The sequence below is a fragment of the Nylanderia fulva genome, unplaced genomic scaffold (genome assembly GCF_048542155.1).
Source record: "Nylanderia fulva isolate GAGA-0341 unplaced genomic scaffold, ASM4854215v1 Scaffold59, whole genome shotgun sequence".
Classification (NCBI taxonomy): domain Eukaryota; kingdom Metazoa; phylum Arthropoda; class Insecta; order Hymenoptera; family Formicidae; genus Nylanderia; species Nylanderia fulva.
In genome coordinates, this window is record NW_028190687.1 from 459,144 (window position 1) to 481,742 (window position 22,599).

The window sequence follows — 22,599 nt, forward strand, 5'->3', positions numbered from 1 at the left end:
AAAGTGCAGAAGGATGAGCAGTGTAATGGATGCAAAAAGAAGTATAAGATTCCCGCTTTCTACCGACAAGATAGAAAGATTTTGATTCCTTAATTTTTTCGTGTAGTCAAATGCCTATAAAGAAAGAGACTATGATGAAAAGTAGTAAGAATGTATCTTTATGAGCTATATGTAAGCATTTTTACCAGAATAAAATGTTAAAAAAAATAATTAATTGGAAATCTTACTTACCGATTTTGCCTGAAAGGTTTTATGTAATATTTGCAGCATTTTTTTAAATATTATATTTTATATATATATATATATAAATATATATAATAAATATATAATAAATAGTATATTTTTCACTTGATATTACAAAGCGTAGATTTATCGGCAAAATATTTGTTTAGTTAATAAATTTGTAATACTAACAATAAGTAAGAAGTATATATTATATTCATTATTATTATTAATATTACTATTATTAACAAACTATTAAAAAATATTATTCTTCAATATTACTCTATTGTTATCACAATTATGATTAATACAATGATATTTACATCCTTCCAAGTCTTAATCCATTAATTTTATTAATTTATTTCTATTATTATATATATTGTAATTTGTTGTAATTTCACAACTTTCACATAATAAATAAGGTAAAATAAATTTCAATAATAAATTATAAAACAAAAGAATTTTACTTTATTTTATATATACAAATCATATATATATATATATATATATATATATATATATATATATATATATATATAGAACATGTCTTCATTTCAGTTCAAAGCATTACATTGAATGCATTTAGTATGTACAACCATTTATTAAGTGAATAATGTTCGTGATTGGTACAATAAGCGATTTTTGTATTATACTAAATGCATCATCTATTGTATACATACAGGGTGTTCCATAGGAAATTGCTTAAACTAATCAGCTATCATTTTTTAATGCATGCAATTATTGAGAAAACAAAAATTGTGTTGAAAAGAGAAAAGCCTGCAGTTTTTAATGGATATAAATAAAATGTTTGTATACGAGTTTATTTTATTGAAAAAAAGTAATGAAAAAAATTTTAATAATCACATATGTAAACTAATGATAAATAAGTATTTTCAAAGTGTGCACCACTTGAATTTGTACAAAATTCTGTTCTTTTACGAAAACTCGTAAAAATTTTTTCTAACATGTCATTTTTAATGTTATTAACGATCCTTTTAATAGCTGCTATTAAATCTAGCATTGTTGTATATATTTATCATTAATTTATGTAATTTTATGTGATTATTAGCACTTTTTTCATCACTTTTTATCAATAAACTGGTATACAAACATTTTATTTATATCCAATAAAAACTGCAGACTTTCCTCTTTCCAACACAATTTTTGTTTTCTCAATAACTATATGCATTAAAAAAAATTACAGCTGATTAGTTTCAGCAATTTCCTATGGGACATCCTGTATATGGGAAAAGAGGGATGCTAGCAGTCCATACGAGTATCGGAATATATGAGGTTGGAGGATTTTCTAATATATAAACATATTTTAATTTACTTTAATCAATATTATTATTTATGTCAATAATATTATTTTAATCAATGATGTTACAATAATCGTGTTGCTCGGACTTGTATAGTAATAATGTAAGAATCTAAAACTAATATGGATATTTAGACACAAATTTAAAGAAAAACCATATTTTATTAATATATCTGCACGCATCTTTCTATTCCAGAGAGAAGAGAATAGCTTTATTTCCTACAAACTATATATTTCCATTTATAATTAATAGATTATAAATAAGAGTAAAGATTAAAGCGAGAAAATCTAGAATAAAAAGAGAAAGCATTCAGTCTCAATGATTACACATCAATTAGATCGAGGATGAAGTGAATAAAACACTTCGGGCGAAAGACATGAGGCGCGAAAATGAGCAATTGAACAATTTTTAGGAAAGAGGGCGCTAATTACTAATGTGTTTTCAATCAAATAAAATTGTCATCTTTTTCGATATATTAATATAATATGCTAAACACGATGACAATAAACGGTTGTCTAAGATTTCAATCAAGAAGTCAAATACTTTTTGAAAACGTTTTCAATTGAAGTTTTCAATTAAAAAGTTAGTATTTGCTTTTCTTATTCATTCAAAAAATTTTCGTCAGGTACGAGCATGTTTCAGACCTCAAAATCGCTGGTTTCAAAACTGCTTGCACTTTGACATTAATTTTAACATTCTTAATTAATTATCCGTTAATTGAAGATCTATTTATTAAAATAGAATAGAATAGTAAATGTGATATTTACAAGTAGTATTTTAAATAAATATGCATAACTGCACAAATGAATACCTGTTTCAAAATTACGAAACGCAAGTAATTACACTACATTGCATCGTCGGCTTAAGTATTTGAAAAATTCGATGCAGTATTTATTAAGATTCTAGAATATCATATACACAGCTACACTGTGATGTAATATATATATGTAATATATATATTATACTTTTGAAGAATATTATTAACCTGGAAATTGAAATTGGAAAGCACCGGGAAAGCCATCCTGAAACTGAAATTGAAAACCCCCTCCCTCTTGACAGAAGAAATGGAACATTGCATTGGGATCCATATCTAGAAATAAAATCAAGAAAAATTATATACGATATATACAATATTATAAGACAATTAAAAAACCACAAAATATATAATATTATAAGTAACATATACAGGGTAGGATGTTTAGAGAGTGTTACAAGTTATTATCTCAAAAAGTACATACTTTTTTCATATTAACTGTTTTCTTTATATCAATTAATTGGTCTCATTATTTTGTGCATAAAAGTATTAAAGTAAGATTACCGAAAACTAAATGTTTCATCAGATATTTTTTATTTTATATCAAAATATTGTAAACTTGAGTCTCACAATTCAAAAAGTACTTAATAAAAAAAATACTTCATTATAATATTTTAAAAAGCTCTGAAGATAAGCTATAAGAATATACATTGAGAAATAAGTCTTCCCATTTAAGAAATTGAAAATGACTTTTATGTAACCTTCAAACGACTACCTAAGGTCAAATCAATGGCACCTTTTATATCACCCTTCGAGTTAAATAACTTTTGTTTGAAACATTTTTTGCTATGTGTACTTTCAAAGATAACAGCTTGTAACACTTTAAATGCTCCAGCCTGTATAATTACTAGGAAATAATAACCTTGCAAACCACCTTCATTATCATCTAGGTCATGACCACGATCGTAACGAGAGCGTTTTTTAGGATCTGACAGAATTCCATAAGCTTCTCCAACTTCCTTAAATTTTTTTTCTTGTTCTCTCTTTTCTCCTTCACTTGCATTAGCGTGACGATCTAATAACAAATATAATAAAATATAATAAGAACATAGTTTATTAGTTATGCAACAAATAATGTATTTTCATTTTTTTACCTGGATGGTGATCCAGAGCTCGTTTCCTATACGCCTTTTTGATATCCTCAGTTGATGCATTTTTGTCAATACCCAAAATTTTGTAATAATCTTTCCTCTTGGATTTTCTTAGCAGTAATTTCGCTTTTGCGAGTAATCGTTTATTTTCTATAAAAATTATTAAACATATAGTATCCCAAAATCATCGCAGATATTCTTTTAATGAAAAAGAATCTTATGTCAATTTAAAGTCAATTTTTTTTTTAAACAAAAATATTGACATCAATAATTTTTTAATTATAAGAACTTGAAAAAAACTCTTTAGGAAGCTATATTTTCGAAAGCTAAATGGAGATAATTACACATTATTCAATTAATAATTTCAGTTTAGTTTAATACCAGTTTAGTTAATAATAATTTAAGGTTTAATTACAAAGATATAATGCAAAAAATTGGAAGTTGTAGTAAAGACTTTTTCCACATTTTAGCTAAGAAAAAATCTATTTCAAATTGGCCAAAGAATTTAGCATTAAAAGATCCAGTAATTTTAAAACACTCTAAATGTAGAAAACAATAAATATACATATTATGCGCTCATTAATCTTCTATATACATTATTTTTATGAATATTTCTGCTATACTAATACTATAATTAATCAATAAAATTCATACCACGATTATTCTTATCCATTTTACATGCTTTTTCGAAATCTCGAACAGCTTCTTCATGTTGTTCAAGTTCCATGTAGATAGTTCCTCTTTTAAGAAGAGCTTTCAAGTAATTTTCATTAAGTTTCAGAGCTTCAGTACATTCTGTTACGGACTCGCTCAATTTTCCTAACTAAAAATCAATAAAGCGAAAGTATAATACAAAAGGTTATCTTTTTCCCCCTATATTGCATAATATTGTAGTTTTTGAAAATTTATACAGTGTCCCATACGAAATTGTTGAAACTAACCAGCTGTCATTTTTTTAATACATGCAGTTATTGAAAACAAAAATGATGTTGAAAAGAGGAAAGTCTACAGTTTTTAATAGATATAAATAAAATGTTTGTATACCAGTTTATTTTATTGAAAAAAAATAAAAATATGCTAATAATCACATATGTAAATAATAAATATTTTTAAAGTGTGCACCATCTGAATTTGTACAAAATTCTGTTCTTTTACGAAAACTCGTAAAAACTCTTTCTATAACATGTCATTTTTAATGTTATTGACGATCCTTTTAATAGTTGCTATAAATCTGGCATTGTTAAAAATATTTATCATTAGTTTATGTGATTTTATGTGATTATTAACTCTTTTTTCATTATTTTTTATCAATAAAATAAATTGGTATACAAATATTTTATTTATATCCATTAAAAACTGAACTTTCCTCTTTCCAACAATTTTTGTTTTCTGAATAACTGCATGCATTAAAAAATGACAGCTGATTAGTTTCAGCAATTTCCTATGCGACCTGTATATAAATGATTGTATTATACATAAAAATAATACACTTATTCAAGTATTAATTTTAAAAGAGCCAATGTTTGATGTGCAATACCTTAGCTGCTACTGTTGCTTTATTGAAATGTAATTTAGCATTAGTCATAATGTTATGTGGATCAATAGTTAATGCTTCGTTATAAAGATTATATGCTTCTTGATATTGCTCCTTTTTAAATGCTGCATTACCTTCTTCTTTTTTCTTCTTTAGACTTTTTGCTCTCTGACAGAGTACAAGAAATGTATGAAAATAATGTGCGTACTCTTAATAAAATATAAATTAGAAGAATTTGTCGTTTTATCTACCTTGTATATTTCTAGTGCTTTGGCATGATCTGGTGCAAGTCGTAATACTTGTTGAAAATGTGTAAAGGCTCTATCAACATCATCTTGGAAATACAAGCTCATTCCACGGATATATATCGCGTCAGCATTTTGTTTATCAATGTGTAAAATATCACTAAGGATGAATTTATACAGATTTACGAATGCATATATTATGTTTTGTATTACATGCCCTTAATTTATAGTGAAGCAACTTACTTTGCAATATCTTGAGCTTCTTGATATCTTCCTAAAAGGGCTAGACACTCTGCTTTAGTCAGCTTAAAACATGTGCCAGATGTGCTTATATCGCAACAACGATCCATACAATATACAACCTACAAAAAATTAAATTTAATAATTATATAATCTCAATGGATTGTTAATATAAGAAAGTGTGTAATAAATCTTTTACTTTGCGATAATCCTTAGCATTATATGAAGCATCAGCATCTGTAAGAAACTTTTGTACATATGCTAAGTCCCTTTGCTCTGCAGCTATCGATTCATTATTGGGATCGAACTCTAAAAGCTTTTTTATTGTGGTTTCAGCTTCTACAATGTCACCGAAGATCAAGTAACACTTGATCATTCTTATGTATGCCTGAAAATAAATATATACAGAAAAAATGTAACATACAACGATCAACAGATTAAATCATCAGCATACCTTGGAAAATTGTGGCTCCAGTTCGATACATTTTTTAGTATCTGCTAATGCATTTCGATATTGTCCCAGCATCATGTAACATGCCGCTCTATTGCTATAGTAGCGCGATACATTAGGACACATTTCTGAAATATTTTTTAATCATTGTAATTATCTATTAAAAATAAGAATCCTAAAATTATTAAAATAATTATATAATGATTTTAAAGCATTATTTAATATTACATAATTATATAATTATGTAATATTAACTAATGCTTTATTTGATTAAATTATCTATTTTTATTTAAAATAAAATTTTTAAATATTTACCAATAACTTCACTGTAACCACTCAATGCCTTTTTATACTGTTTTTGAGAATAATATTGATTAGCAGCTTCTTTTTTCGATTCTGCCAATCTGTAAATATAAAATATAATAAACATACAGTAATTTATATATATAATGTGTTTTACTGTAAGTTGTAACACTTTATATAGATACATACAGTGCTATGACTCAGACAAAATAAGAAAAACAAAATTAAAATAGTAGGTTTGTATTGCGCTACGCATTAAACATTTAAAGCTTAAAGATTGGAATTTACATAAAAAAAAAAATTTGATCTAATTGATCAAATTTTGATATTTAATCTCTCCAGTGTTAGTTTGTAATATTTAAAAAAATTTTTGTTTTATATACATAATTATATTTATTTTCTTTTTCATTTTAGCATGGCTAGTCTTCGCATTACTATCATTAAACATTGCAATAATATTTATTAGAAATATAAAGTGTAAGTTCAACAAGTTTAAATTATTAGGGTCAATTTCTTTAATATTTATTTATCATTACAATAATATTTGTTTTTAATATCTTTTATTTCATTAAAATAAATATATATAAATATATAACTATAAATATGTTTTATCAATTACAAAAAGACAAATACAAAAATCCTAACCTAAAGACTCATATAAATTCTATTATAATTAAATGTAAATAACAAAAATAACGAGTAGACAAAAATAAAGAGTTTTCTGTATAAGAGTACATTTTTTTCGAGAAAAAAATGCTCATAATTCAGTTTTGTTCTATTCTTATCTACGTCCCGCTGTGCAACTGAATTTTAAATTGCATCAACCGCCTCATTTTCTAAGAAATAAACTCACTCTTTGATATTCTCCGTTGTTTCTTCAACATTTGTCGCGACATTAGGAGTAATGTTGCTCAGATCCGAAAAAGCCATAGCCATGTTCCTCTGTTACTAATTGTAAGCAAGACAAGAATAACCGACGATAATGATAGTTCAATAATGTTATGAGAGAAAAGAACGCGCGATTTTCCGTGTTTCGCGTATATTGTAGACAGTTTACGATACTACAATGAACAATGTGCACACAAAACTCGGAAAAGTGTTTTCCATGTTCTCTCGTTCTCTCTCTTTCTTCCTAATATGTCATAAAACACAGAACATGATGAGACAGGAGTAGCGGATAGATTCTGAACCGACACTAGCGACTCTGCGCGGTGACAGTTTGAAACTATTGGATTTCAAAATCACCCACGCTCAAAAATTAATTCTTTAAAATTTTTTTTTGTATTACGTAAAAAAAATTAATAAAAGCTAATTAGACAGACAATCAAGCTACAAATTCGCGAGAAATAAAAGTTAACAATTGTTCCAGATAGCAAACTAACGTCATTTTGACGTCCAATTACGTCAAAATGACGTTAGTTGCTTAATTAAGGCCAGAGCACAGACTTTTGTATAACGCATAACACATGAAATTTACGCATAAGAAATTTGATTGGTCCATAAAGCGAGGAGCACACACTTTTGCATAAGCGCATAAGTAAGAATCTTGATTGATCTATAGTCTATAAACGTATGCATAAGAAATTCAACCAATCGAATTTCTTATGCGTATGCTTAAGCCGGGTCTACAATAGGTGTAGTGAGCTCTAAGCCTTAAGAAATTAATCAATCACAGTCAAGAATGAAGGGAATAATCAACTGTGATTGATCAATTTCTTAAGGCTTAGAGTTTACTACACCTAGGAGTCGATTGTGCAACTTTTTCTAAAGTAAAAATGTGAAAAGTGAAAATTTTCTTCCAATCACACATTGATTTCATTTTAAAATCAATGCGTGATTGGCGAAAATTTTTCACTTTTCACGTTTTACTTTCGAAAAAGTTATACAATCGACCCCCTATTGTAGATACGGCCTTATGCAAAAATGTGTGCTCTCCGTTTAAACGTGTATAACGCATATATGCATACGTTAGGCCGGGTCCACAATAGGTAACGTAAGTCCTATGCTTTAAGAAATTGATCAATCACAGTCGACTATTCTTCTCATACTTAATTTTGATTGGTCAATTTCTTTAGGCTTAGGGTTTAAATTACCCATTGTAGACCTGGCCTTAAGCCTGTACCAGACTATGAATTAGGATTGAAATTGAATTTAAATATAACAGATCTTATGCGTACCAATCAGAATCAAAAAAACTTATCTCAAGCTTGTAAACTTTGCTCTAATTGGTGAAATTTCAATCTAATCTCAATCCTAATCCGTAGTCTAATACGGGTTTTATGCAAAAGTTTTGGGTCTTTTTACTTTACTTCGTGTATGTACATATCTGTATATTTTTCTAATAGTTTTTTTTTATTTTTAAAGATTAGAAGGTATCTCAAATCACTTTACAGTTTTATTTTTTGTTTTATTTTAATTTTTATTATAATTTATTATTTTATCACACAATCACATAAAAATACGATTTCTATTTTTTATAGGAAAAAAAATATATATTTTACTGTTATAACATATGATTAATAATATTATAGTATACTGAGTGTCCAGTGGCTCGCGTTCACGTTAATGAAAGATTTCTGAGGCGATTTGGAGACGATTTTTCCTCAGCGAAAATGTCCAGGAACCAATAATTTTTGAGTTATAAATGATTAAAAATAAAAGCTTTTTTGTATGTGTGAGCAATTGAAAAATAATTATTTTGTTATAATTAGTAAATAATCGACCAACAATCATTTCTAAAGACATAATTGGGACCAACAATCGATTTCCTATCGATTTGACGTATAATTAATTAAAATCTATTAAAATTGTATATTTAGGTAGGCTAACTTCACATTGATATATTTATTTTTTTAATAATAATCAAACTAATAACCAATAAAAGCTAAAATATGACCAATAATGATCAATTAAAGACCAACTATTGATTCCAATTATTGAAATTTCGAAAATCTAATTTTGATAGGCTAACTTCACAGAACTCATTTTGTCGCTCAAACAATCAGTTTCAGCGGCTCGTGAAAAGGCACCTTTAAACATATTATAGACTTTCTGTCGCTTCATACGCATCGTGCTGAAATCCGAAACATCAAAGCGTCTCCATGACAATGATGACAACATCATGCATACACACAATATATGTATATACATGTGAAAATTACATTTTAAAACAGGAGAATTTATTTATTAAAATATATTCAATTATATAAAATTAATTTTTTTCAATAATGTAATATAATTTGTCCAATTTTATTTATTCTAAGATATAGTAATATTTAAAAAATTGTAATTAAATCTAATGTAACAGTTAAATTAAATTATTTATTAAATTAATTTAATAAGATTCACTCTCTCTCTCTCTCTTAATGTAAAATACACATTTAAATTTCAATCTAATATAATATATTAATATAAAATTACTGTGATAAACAATGACTTTATATTTTGACATACGAGTGCAAAATCCTGAAGCTGCTTCAATTAATACTTTTATAACTTGGCACAACAACTATCCCTTGTTAGCTGTTTCCGCATATTCTCAAGACAAGGGTGGCTTTGTTACCATTTATGATGACCAAGGTGAACCTGTTCAGGACATAGAGTCACCAGGACACATTGTGGCACAAGTAACTGCACTCGGATGGCATCCTGAGAGGACATGGCTGGCAGCAGGATGGGAAAGTGGAGAGTTACGCGTTAGTATTACAATGCTAGAGGCTACAGAAAGCATAGAATTTCTTTTCCAGTCATGATTTTATTCATCGATCAGTCAATAATTGTTTCTGGAATTATTATAAGAAAGAGTGTTAAATTGTTATTAGGTATGGCCAGGTGATACTGGAACTCAAGAATTCACTGTAGTAGTAACTCCTCATCGAGAATCTATCACAATTTTGCAATGGAGCCAGTTTGGCGGTCGCTTGGTATCTGCAGATTCCAGTGGATCTCTAGTTGGCTGGAAAATAGACTCCAGAGGACAACTTTTTATGACATTCCATCATGAACTAAAAGAGTCTTTTACACAAATTGCATTTAGAACAGTTCCCCCAAAACCAGCTGTTGACATTAGGTATGACACATATCATTAATATATTTATTCACAGAATGCTCCCCATTTAAATTAATATTATCTAATATCACTGAAACTAATTGAAATGGGACATTCTTTATAAATGAGGTAATTGAATTTTAATATAGTGTATAGATTTTATATTTTTATAATATAAGTTATTTCATAATATAAGTTATAAATTATTATTTTTTTATTATTTATTATTATTATTTATTATAATATTATAAAATTAATATTGCTAAAAGTAATTGAAGTTAAAAGAGACTGTTCTAAGTAAATACTGTTTGTAGATTAATTTTTATTCAATATTTATTTATTTTGAACGATTGTTTACAGTGGCTTAGCAAAGGCAGCAGTGGCTGGCGACGAAAGAGCTTTGGATTTATTTAGTTCATGGCGTCCAAGAACCGCTGCACCGACAGTTAATTCAACTCAGCGAGACAATCATTCGTTTTATATTGGTACTGCAACTGGTATCATATACTTTGTTGACTCTCAGGGACAATGTAAGGAAGTTCTCAATACTGATGGTGCAACATTATATTGTTTGTTGTATCATCAGACTAGGGACTCTATTATCATCATGACAGAGGGATTAAATATTGGACATTTTCAGTCAGATTCAATCAATGGAGAACTCACTGAATTGACCAAGGTATATTGTTTACATTTAATCAAGATTGAGAAAGTTAGTTTGTAAAAGTATATAGTTAAAGTTTTTTTCATTGAAAAAGTAATTAGTCACAATTAACAGTTACCGACTCCAAAAAATAACAAGTTACAATTATTATAACTCAAAAAATAACAAAACGTTACTTTTCAGTTATTTTTTTTTTTTTTTTGCAATGACTATTATATTTTAAATATAATAATTATATGTATTTCAAGCTTTACTAAATTATATATTACATACTTGATTATGTGCTATATTATTTTAGATGCAATAAATTACAACTGTTTTAAATTTAATATAAAAATACATTTAATATATTAAATTAATATACATATATTAAATATATTAAATTAATAACTTGTAATAAATTATTAATTGTTAATTTGTAATTAACTTCTTCTAACACAATAATCAATATTGTGTACTTACAAAGGAACGGTCGGAAGTGTCCCTCACCGATTTTAATAAACCTTGAATATGTTGTAGAGCATTGAAAAATATTAGATTCATGTTTTTTTTAACGGCGTATCTCGACATTTATAGTCAAATTATGGAAAGAGAGAAATTTTTGAAAAAATTTGACATTTTTGAAAAATTTGATTACATTGTTTTAAAGAACATTAAAAATCATAAAACTTTTATTTGAAACATTTTTTTATATCTTTTACCGTTTCGACGGTATTAGCTCAGAAATAAAAAAACCGATTTTTTAAGGGGGTGTTTTACTCTCCAAACGTCGAGATACGCCGCTAAAAAAACATGGGTCTAATATTTTTCAATGTTCTACAACATATTTAAGAATTATTAAAATTGGTGAGAATCACTTCCGACCGTTCCCTTGTTACAATAAAAATTATGGGATTCAGATTTTTTAATTAAAAAATTCATAAAGTTTCAGACAATCGTAACTTTCCGAAAGTTGTTAGCTCTAAGTTTTAAATAAACTAACTATTAAATTAGTTACTAGTTACCAAAAAAATATAATTGTAAGTTACAGTTATATATGCAGAAAAAGAAATGAAATTAAGTTAGTTACCAAAAAATTTTAACTGTAAGTGTAATTTCGTTACAATAATGAGTTACTTCTCAACCTTGCATTTAGTGTATGGACCTCATTTCTTAATTATTGTTGCTGAGACACTATTATATTTTTTTAATTTGAGACAAAATACATCAATAAGTTATTGCGCTGCATATTGTTCTAGGTAAAATTAAGTAGCAGAAATGATATATCGCGCAGTACCAGCACTACCTTATGCTGGATCAGTGGAAACACTTTGGCGGTGCTCACGGGAGAACTCGCTGTACGATGTTTGGATCTTTATACAGGTGACACGTATGTTCTCTCGCCTCCAGATTCATCTAACGGAAACATTGCCACTCCTCAGGAAATGTGTACCAGTTTAGCGTTCTGCAAAAGCAATGGTAAAACCTACAGTTGAACAATATGTGTCCTAAATCTTAGATCAGGTCTATCTGAATTAATTTTCCTATATAAGGTTTTTTGTCAAGATTCATTCAATTAGTCAATTCAATTATAGTATTGCACAATTGTTTGCCTCGTACTATTTTATTATTTTCATCAAAGCGAGTTTGAAAACAACAGGGAAGTGTTTCTCAACTGTTAATAATTCGCAAGCAAATAATTAGCTTTTATTTTTATATGTTCAATTAACAAAATATTTAGTTAAATGGTTTAGTCAAGTTAAAAAATTTTTTTCAGTGTAAATATTATATATTATTTAATATATTATATATATATATATATATAATATATATAAATAATATATATATATATATATATATATATATATATATAATATATATAAATAAGAAATATATGCATTATATATATATATATTATATATAAAATGCATATATTTTTTATTTTTAATGTATTAATTTTCTTGCACAGTTTAATGTATATTTTTAATATAAATTAAGATTGTAAGTAACAACTGATATTTGTCTTGTTTTATGTAATAATAATTTTATTAATACCGTTTAAAAATTATTAGTAATTATTAGTATAAATATTGGTAAATAATTACTTATTTACCAATATATAAGTATACAATTGATTTTATTTTGAATATATATCAAAAATATAAAGCTTAAAAATCTCGCTGTTCCAATAATCGACAATGAATCTTTTTAATTTTTATAACTTTACTCGGACTTGATGGATAAATAATTGTTATTTTCTGCTTCTAGAAGATCCCAGAAATTCCCAATTATTGATTTAGGTTCCGCTTTTAGGTCAAAAATGACTTATTTTTAACATCTTCCTTTGCATTTTTTAGATACTTTGGCTGCTGGAACCAATCTGGGGACAATCTACTTGTGGAAGCGAAAATCCTCTTCCGATAGCGATGAGAACGCTTGGCCGAGCATGCCGGAGTGCTGCACGATTCACGGAACGGTGAAGCAACTGGTGTGGGGCACCAGTTTATCACGGAATTCTCTTTTGGCCGTCAACTGCATTACCAACGTGTTCATCCTGCGTCAGCAGCCGATGTGCGCTGTATACAACGATGGTGTTTGCGCGAGTCAACTTACACCGACGCAGATTCTGCTCGAGATGGACGGGCAGAGCTATACGTTGAAGACGGAGATCCAGGTGCAGGCAATTGCCGTTACGAAGGAGTACGTCGCCGTCTCTTCCGGTAGACAGATTATCGTCAGTCGTATTAACAAAAGTCCCAGTATCAGCACGACTGTTTTGGCGACTTTCGCCTGCGACACCGAAAAGATGCTCATCTATGAACATACGTTGATTGTACTGACTCCGGTGATCATTCAATTACGCTCTGTAGAAGGTTCCGTCATTCAGACACTTCCCACTTTGCCGGAAGAGGGCGAGCCGATCACGATGGAATTGACGAGTAATAAACAGTGTTTGCTGTTATCTAAATGAAATTATATAGATGATCATCTAGATGAAACTTCAGCGTTATCTTATCTTTATATAGATAATAAAAATATGTATTATCTATGGTATATCTGCATCTTAGATGAGAAAAAGCATTAACTTTATTAAATTATCTGGAATAATTTTCAGATAATTTTGGTTTAGAATTATAGCACATAAAAGTACTTCAATAGTAGAACTTAAGCAGTAACGATAAAAATTTATAAATATAAACATATGAATACATATATTTTTATATCCCTTTTATAATTTGCATTTTTTTATAACTGTGTTTACATAAGCAGTCTTTAAAATTATTATCTAATGAATCGCTATATAATTTTATCTTTTATCTGGATATATTTAAAACAAAATCATATTCTTAGCTAAGATAAATTTACATATTTTTATCTTATCTTTATCTAGTTAATTTTAAAATCATCTAAACACTAGTAATAAATTTTTAAGTAAATTGAAATAATTTTTAAACTAATATTAGGAATATTATTTTGTACTGGTTTGTAGGACACTATTTGACTGTCGCTTCATTGAATGGGATCCTGAAGATCTGGGACTTGGGCAAGCACGAAGCTAAGTTGCACACTCGAGCTATGGCGACGTATGAGGCAATCAGTGACTTTGCCGAAATCATCGAGGCTAGATGTAATTCGGATTGCCGCTGCGTCTCAATCACTGTTGCAATGGCGAATTTGATGCCCAGTTCGATTTTATACGTTTGGGACATTGAAAGCGATCAGGTCCACGAGTTTGATTTCGGAGAGTCAAATGACATCATTGACGACGACTCCATGTTGTGAGTAAAAAAATTATATATTGTTTGTCTATATTATATGTCCATATACAGGGTGATTTAAAAGTCCTGCAACAGCCAATTATCTCCGAAAATAGTGGTCCTATGAAAAAATGTTAAATACAAAAGTTGTAGGGCTTAAGATAAGGCACTTGATGGTGATCTAGACTTTGACCTAGGTGTCAAATTTAGAGGTCATTTCAAGGTCAATTTTATTATTTTTTTTTTTTTGAACCCCCTATTTTTTATTGCATATTCTTGTAGCTTATCTTGAGAGCTTTTCAAAACACTATGAAATATTTTTTCATTAAGTACTTTTCGAGTTATGAAGATTGAAGTTAATAATTTTTTGACATAAAATATAAAATATCTTGTAAAATATTCAGTTTTCGGTAATCATACTTTAATACTTTTATGCACTGAATAATGAGATTAATCAATTAGTGTAAAGAAAACACAGTTGCTTTTTAAAAAATATGTTGCAAATTACATACATCTCTTTTTTGATCATTGAAAACAATATTTTATAAAATATTTTACATTTTATGTCAAAAAATTGTTAACTTCAAACCTTAATAACTAAAAAATTACTTCATGAAAAATAATTTAATTATGGTGTTTTGGAAAGCTCTCTAAATTTGACTTGTAAGTTAAATTTAAGATCACCATCAAGTGCCTTATTTTGAGCCCTACAACTTTTGTATTTAACATTTTTTCATAGAATCACTATTGTCGGAGATAATTGGTCATTGTCGGACTTTTGAACTACTCTGCATATTCCAATAATATACAATATACATATTATTATGTAAGAACATGAAACTTTAGCATGATAAGATTTCTTCTTTTTTTTTTAGAACTGCACAATGCAGAGGAAGATTAGTTACAGCGCATTGCTGGGATATGGAGGATTCTAGATTACTTGTATGTCGAGCTCAAAGATTGGAAAGTCGTGATTCTAAGAACTTCTATAAGGGCGAAAATAATAAGGTAATATCATTTTAAAAAATATTAAAATATTTATCATTATATAGGAATAAATATATTACATAGAAATAAATTATTATTTATAAGTTCTAAATAAGGAGGTTTAAATAAAGAGTTAAAAAGAATATGAATACGTGATTGTAATTTTTAGTTTACATTAAGGCTTCTGACTCCTCAGTGACCATGTTGGAATTGTGACGTCAGAGGCAAGAAAACACAAAAAAATTCTTAAACACCATTTCGAAATAAAGAGATATTTTGATGAAATATCTTTTTATTTTTGAAAATTACATATTAGAATTTTCAGTGTATGCTTTTTTGCCTTTGACGTCACAATGTAACATAGCTGCGGCGAGAATTCAGAAACCTTAATCTTAACAATATATTTAGTATTTTATAATATATTTTAATAAAAATTCTTAGATGCCATTCCGAAATAAAAAGATATTTTGATGAAATATCTTTTTATTTAAAAAAATGACATATTAGAATTTTTAGTGTGTGCTTTTTTGCCTCTGATGTCACAATGTAACATAGTTGCGGCGAAGATCCAGAAGTCTTAATCTTAATAATATATTTAATAAATTTAATATTTTAATATATTTTAAGAATTTATTTTTTATATTATTTAATTATAATAATATAGTTTAATATATTTTTTTAGATTACACAAGCTCCTGTGGTATTGGTATCATTATTTGCGACATCAGATCATGGTATTGTCGTGCAAGACGTGAAGCCGATAGCTGACGAGAACTGCCAATTATTAGGTGTGCACTCGCCATACATCTTTATTTTAAACTCTGAAAAGAGTGTGGATAGAAACAGCAAGGTCGCGCAGTTGTTAATGAGAGATTTCGAAGAATTGGGAGACTGCGATTCTGTCACGAAGAAGGCAGTGATGGATTTTAGTTATCATATTAGCGTGGCGAATATGGAGGAGGCTTTTAAAGCCATTAAATCGATCAAAAATGAGACTGTTTGGAAAAGCTTGGCCAAAATGTGCGTGAAAACGAAGCAACTGAATATGGCTCTTCTCTGTCTCGGTCATATGAAGCAAGCCAATGCTGCACGGGCTCTACGTGAAGCGATGCAGAACGATACCTTGAATTTAGAAGCAAAAGTAGGAATACTGGCTGTTGAACTTGGTCTTTATGTAAGTTAAGTTATTATCAGTTTGTTTGCTGTTATCTAAATAAAATTATATAGATGATCATCTAGATGAAACTTTGGTGGCATCTTATCTTTATATAGATAATAAAAATATGTACTATCTATATCTACATTTTAGATGAAAAATAGTATTATCTTTACTAAATTATCTGAAATGATTTTCAGATAATTTAGTAAAGATAATATTTTTATGAGCTATAATTCTAAACCAAAATCATTTGAAATAATTTCCAGATAATTTTGGTTTAGAATTATAGCTTATAAAAATACTTAAATAATAGAATTTAAGCAGTAAGCGATAAAAATGAATAAATAAAAATATGAATACGTATATTTTATATCCCTTTTATAATTAAAACTTTTTATAACTGTGTTTACATAACCAGTCTTAAAAATATTATTAACTAGAAAATTATCTAGATGAATCGCCATATAATTTTATCTTTTATCTATATATTTGAAACAAAATCATCTTCATCTTATCTAAGATAAATTTACATATTTTTATCTCATCTTTATCTAGCTAATTTTTAAATCATCTAAGCACAACACTGGTTATTACATTAACATATTACATTTAAATATAAAGTTTTAATTACTGTTTGCAAATTAAACGGTCTCTAAATCACAGACTGATGCCGAACATTTATTTCGGGAAGCGAAACGTTTGGATCTGCTTGGACAGTTGTTCGAAGCCCAGAGCAAGTTCAAGGAAGCGATTGGATTAGCCAGTAACGAGAATAAGATTCGAGAGAAGACAAGCTACTATAATTACGCTCGTACACTAGAGCAGCAAGGTAAAGTGGCGGAAGCTATCGACATGTACACCAAAGCCGATTGCCATCGATTTGAGGTGCCCAGAATGCTTTTGATGAGACCTCGGGAGCTCCTTACTTATCTCAATAATTCCGAGGAATTGTAAGTGTGGCAAAAAACATTAAGGGGATCCTTCAGCGAACGACGAACTCCAACAAAATAGTAATGACCTCATTTTTTAATCAAAAATATTGATAATTACAGACTGATTTTCGAAGAATAATTACTGATATTTTAATTTCACGTTATAAATCATCCAGATCAAACATGTATCAAAAATCCATGTGTACATGGCACACATGGAGTCATTTTTTGCTATGTTTAATATTATTACTATTTTGAACGTAAATATGTATTGCTGTTTTTTGCTCTATTATACCTATAACGCATGCATACATACGTATGAATCATAATATGAACTATACTTTTAGATTAGATTTCTAATCTAGATTTAGAGGATAACGGTGCTTTTTTTCATGTATCTTAATCCCATGGATCTCCTCTCTTATATTTATATTCATAAAAAATGTATATTTTTTTATATAAAGTACATAATATAATGAATTGATAGCTCGTCTGTCATTTGAGACGTCATATCGAGATAAAAGGAAAACTATAATTTTGTAATTATTTCTCGGTTTTTCTGAAATCATTGATGTATGTATTGTAATCGTAGAAAAGTATTTTAATTCCGTCAAATTAATGCAATACAAGACTAGAAGTATACGAAAATTATAATAGGTCGATGAAACAGACAATCGTGAAGGATCCCCTTAATTAGAAAAAAAATTATTTATAACAAAGAGTAATATTAATAATAATGTCGTAGGGAAATTAAAAATTGGCATGCCCAATACACCGAGTCGACTGGCGACATGGAGACTGCTTTGCATCTTTACGAGCAGGCAAAGGACACTTTGTCGATGACAAGACTACTTTGTTATTTCAATAGAGAGGACGAAGTGTGCGAATTGGTGACTAAAACGGGTCATGCTGCATCAGCATATCATCTCGCCGCCCATTACGAATCGAAGAATAATGTGTCACAAGCGATCCACTTTTATACAGTTGCTAAAGCTTATACTAACGCAATTCGACTGTGCAAGGTAAAATGTTTAATATTACAATAGAATAGTTTTTGCTTGAATGTCCAATATGTTTGTTCTTATCTAAATAAAATTATATAAATAATCATCTAGATGAAAATTTGGCATTATCTTATCTTTATATAGACCCAGATAGCTACAGTAATTATTATGACATCATTTTGATGTCAAAATGCATTATTTTGATGGCAAATGATGCATTTTGACATCAAAATGATGTCATAATAATTACTGTGGCTATCTGGGGATATATTTAAAACAAAATCATTTTGATCTTATCTAAGATAAATTTATATATTTTATCTCATCTTTATCTAGCTATTTTTAAAATCATCTAAGAAAATTGCTGTAAAAAGTTTCAATTATTTATTTTGTTTTAATAATATTCATTTTGTTTTAATTTACATAAAAAATTATCACAACATTAATTTATATTTCTTATATTTTATATATATAATTAAAACAAAATTAGCTTTATCTTATCTAAAATGAATTTATCTCATCTTTATCTAGCTAATTTTAAAATTATCTAAGCGCAACATTGCGCTAGTAGCGACATCAAGCGACATTTAAATGAAAATGACTGTAAAAAGAATTTTTTGTTCAGCTTTGGAACATATTAATTTATATATATTATCTTGTAGGAGCATGACATGCTGGAGGAACTATGGCCACTGGCTATTTTAGCGCCACGACATTCGCAGATAGACGTTGCCAAATTCTACGAGGACAACAATCAGCCGGATCGCGCGGTGATGCTGTACCACAAAGCCAATCTTTTGCATAAAGCTCTGGATGTTGCCTTTAGAACGCGCCAATATAGCGCGTTACAGCTGATCATCATGGATGTAAACGCGGATTCCGACCCAGCGTTGATTCGCAAGTGTGCCGATTACTTCATGCAAAATGATCAGATCGACAAAGCGGTAGATTTGCTCGCGACCGGGAAGGACTACATGGCAGCCCTGGATCTGATTCAGCAGCATAACGTCGTGTTGAGCGAGGAGCTCGCGGAAAAATTAACGGTTGACAAGAGAGGCGACGACGACGCGGAGCACGAAAATATGAGGATCTATACGCTGGAGAAGATCGCAGAGATAGCTTTCGATCAAGGAAATTACCATCTCGCGACCAAGAAATTCACACAAGCTGGAAACAAGTTGCGCGCTATGAAAGCGCTGCTCAAGTCTGGCGACACCGAGAAGATCTGTTTCTTCGCGCAAGTGTCGCGGAACAGCGAGATCTATATCATGGCAGGCAATTATCTGCAATCCTTAGACTGGCAGAATCAGCCGGAGATTCTGAAAAATATTATCAGCTTCTATTCCAAAGGCAAGGCGATGGATCTGTTAGCGAATTTTTATGTAGCATGCGCGCAGGTAGAGATCGATGAATTTCAGAATTATGACAAAGCGCTGGACGCGTTGAATCAAGCCAGCAAGTGTCTGATTAAAGTAGCGACACCGCGTGATCCAGATGTTCACAAGCGAGCGGTGGAATTGGTCAACAACAGAATGTCAACGATTAAGCGTTATTTGGATATTAAAAGGTGATCAAATATTTTATTATACAGATATTGTAGATATTGTATTATCAAGGTGTATACTCTTTGGAAAAACCTGGAAAATCTGGAATTCTCAGGGAATTTTTTCTACCTTGAAAAATTCTGGAATATTCATGGAATTTATTTTGAACTCAGGGAATTTTTTTTAAATTGTCCCTTTGATTTTATTGTCAAATATACCTTTAAAGAATATAAAATTTATTAGGTTTATATAAAGTATATTGAAATATATCTTATTTTAAAATATATTAAAAAATATTTTATTTATGTTAAAAAATTATGTATAACAAAAATATATTTAATTTAAAATTGTATTTAAAATTTTTTTAAATACTTTAATTTTACTTGGAATTTTGAACAAAAGTACACACATACCTGGAAAATCATAGAATTTATTTATAAGATTTGAGTATACACCCTTATTATTACAATGTTCAAGAAAAAATGACTCAAACACCGGAACGAGATTAATCGTTTCTTATAGTTTTTGGACGCTGAACGCGAATCTGTCTTCAAAATTGCTCCATCACGTTAATGCAATCCAAGTTACAAAAAGTGGCTATTTTCACAAACTTAGCATGTCTCTTAAAATTGTAACGTGTGGAACAATTTTGAAGACAGATTCCTGTTCAGCGTTCAAAAACTTATAAGAAACGACTAGTTTCATGCCGGTGTTTTTTTCAGTTTATTATTATTTATTCTTATTTAAATAATGAAAATTTTTCTCATTATTTTATTCCTATATTGACCCTAAACGTTTTACCAATAAAACGATCATTTTTCTTTTTATTGATTGAATAGAATAATAAATATCTTTTTTCGATTAAAGTACATAAAGGAACAAAATTGGAACCTACGATTTTGTTAAAAAATTAAAAATTTTAAGACTTTTGGAACCTCGCCATGGCCTTGTTAGATTGTGAGGTAAGAAAGCACACGCTGAAAATTCTTAGATTTTTAAATGAAAAGATATTTCGTCGATTTTCTAGCTTCTGACATCACAATTTCAACGTGGTCAGTAAGGAACCAAGCTTTAACTATGAGATATAAAAATGTCTTCCATACATTTAAATATGTCTATACTTCTTGTTATACAGATTATTTGAGAGAGGCGAGACGGAGACGGCAATGCAACAGGTCCGATATTTACTGGATTCCCAAGGATCCAATTTGGAACAATCGGTGCGTCGCGGTGATTTATTTGCGACAATTACACAGCATTATGCCAATATAGGAAACACTGAGAAAGCTTGGGCTACCATCGAGGAATTGAAACGCTTGGTACCAGGAATTAATTTGAGTTATTACTTCAACGTAAATCTTCTCGAGCAATTAGGGTATAAAATGACGGTGCAACGGCAGGATGGTTCCGATAAGGATGACGGAATTGAAGAGTTATTAGGAGAATGAAGTTTTATTAAGAAAATATTAATATTTCAAATTAGAAAATTAATATACAGAGTATCCCAAAATTAGATTGACAAACTTCAGATGATTATAAGACGTTAAAGCAAGATTTTGTCAATAAACCCATGTCTGCAAATGTAAATGTAATGTCTGCAAAAATATCGATCAGTTCTTCATAAAAAAACTTGTCGATTTCGAACATGAATCTCGACTAAATAGTAATAAATACGGAGTGTGACGCCGAATGAATACTCAATAATGCTGTAATACTGAGCTTTTAGTTAACAATGTCTTGTCTTCTTTAAACAATGTTAAATAAATTCTTATTCAAATAGTGTCTTATTAGTCAAACAATTTTCTACATATATTAATATTTTAGTTTCAGATTCTCTAGTACCGGTCTAATTTGTCGGTATAATTTTGGGATACCCTATATAAAGAATTAATAAATGAAAAAATAATTAAATTAGAAATAGGATAAAGTAGACACATGTTTAAAGTATTACATGTATGGGCTAAAGATGTCTGTTAGAAAGCACACTCAACTAATAATTATTCCTAAACAAATAAGCGATCTCTATAAATACGTGAGACTCTAACTCGATGATCTGCTAAAAAACGAAGAGCTATGCATCACGTAGTTCAGTAAATGGCATCAATCAATATTAAGTAATGAAAAAAAGCACTAGAGATAATAAGTTAAAAGTAATTATATAGATGCAATAGAATTTGTATATAAAACGTTTAATTAGATCAGTTTGATCCGTCCTTATATATTTTTACGATATTTTTGTAAAATAAATCTAGTGAAGTAGTGATTTATATATTTGTTTCTGACATCCAAATACATATTTATCTAT

General features: G+C 28.9%; 2 protein-coding genes across 3 annotated transcripts; one reads left to right on the plus strand and one right to left on the minus strand.

Annotated features, from left to right (window-relative positions):
• Positions 1 to 1,682: 1,682 nt before the first annotated feature.
• Positions 1,683 to 7,368, minus strand: Tpr2 (Tetratricopeptide repeat protein 2). 2 transcript variants are annotated; one of them, XM_085487659.1, is made up of 11 exons: positions 7,073 to 7,368; positions 6,232 to 6,320; positions 5,920 to 6,044; positions 5,665 to 5,853; positions 5,469 to 5,587; positions 5,232 to 5,385; positions 4,984 to 5,148; positions 4,101 to 4,269; positions 3,450 to 3,596; positions 3,230 to 3,370; positions 1,683 to 2,631 (listed from the first exon to the last, which is right to left on the minus strand). In XM_085487659.1, exons 1-11 carry the CDS (start codon positions 7,153 to 7,155, stop codon positions 2,522 to 2,524), a joined length of 1,491 nt encoding a protein of 496 aa, XP_085343785.1. In that variant the 5' UTR covers positions 7,156 to 7,368; the 3' UTR covers positions 1,683 to 2,521. The 2 variants fall into 2 exon arrangements, with proteins under 2 accessions (XP_085343785.1, XP_029156999.2); XM_029301166.2 differs by having other exon boundaries at positions 3,218 to 3,370.
• Positions 7,369 to 9,437: 2,069 nt separating this feature from the next.
• On the plus strand, positions 9,438 to 22,599 carry rempA (intraflagellar transport protein rempA). Its single transcript, XM_029301176.2, has 12 exons — positions 9,438 to 9,914; positions 10,041 to 10,288; positions 10,628 to 10,946; positions 12,170 to 12,389; positions 13,268 to 13,849; positions 14,401 to 14,689; positions 15,544 to 15,676; positions 16,338 to 16,829; positions 17,478 to 17,764; positions 18,492 to 18,768; positions 19,413 to 20,317; positions 21,430 to 22,599. The coding sequence occupies exons 1-12, from the start codon at positions 9,651 to 9,653 to the stop codon at positions 21,740 to 21,742; spliced, it is 4,329 nt and encodes a 1,442-aa protein (XP_029157009.2). The 5' UTR covers positions 9,438 to 9,650; the 3' UTR covers positions 21,743 to 22,599.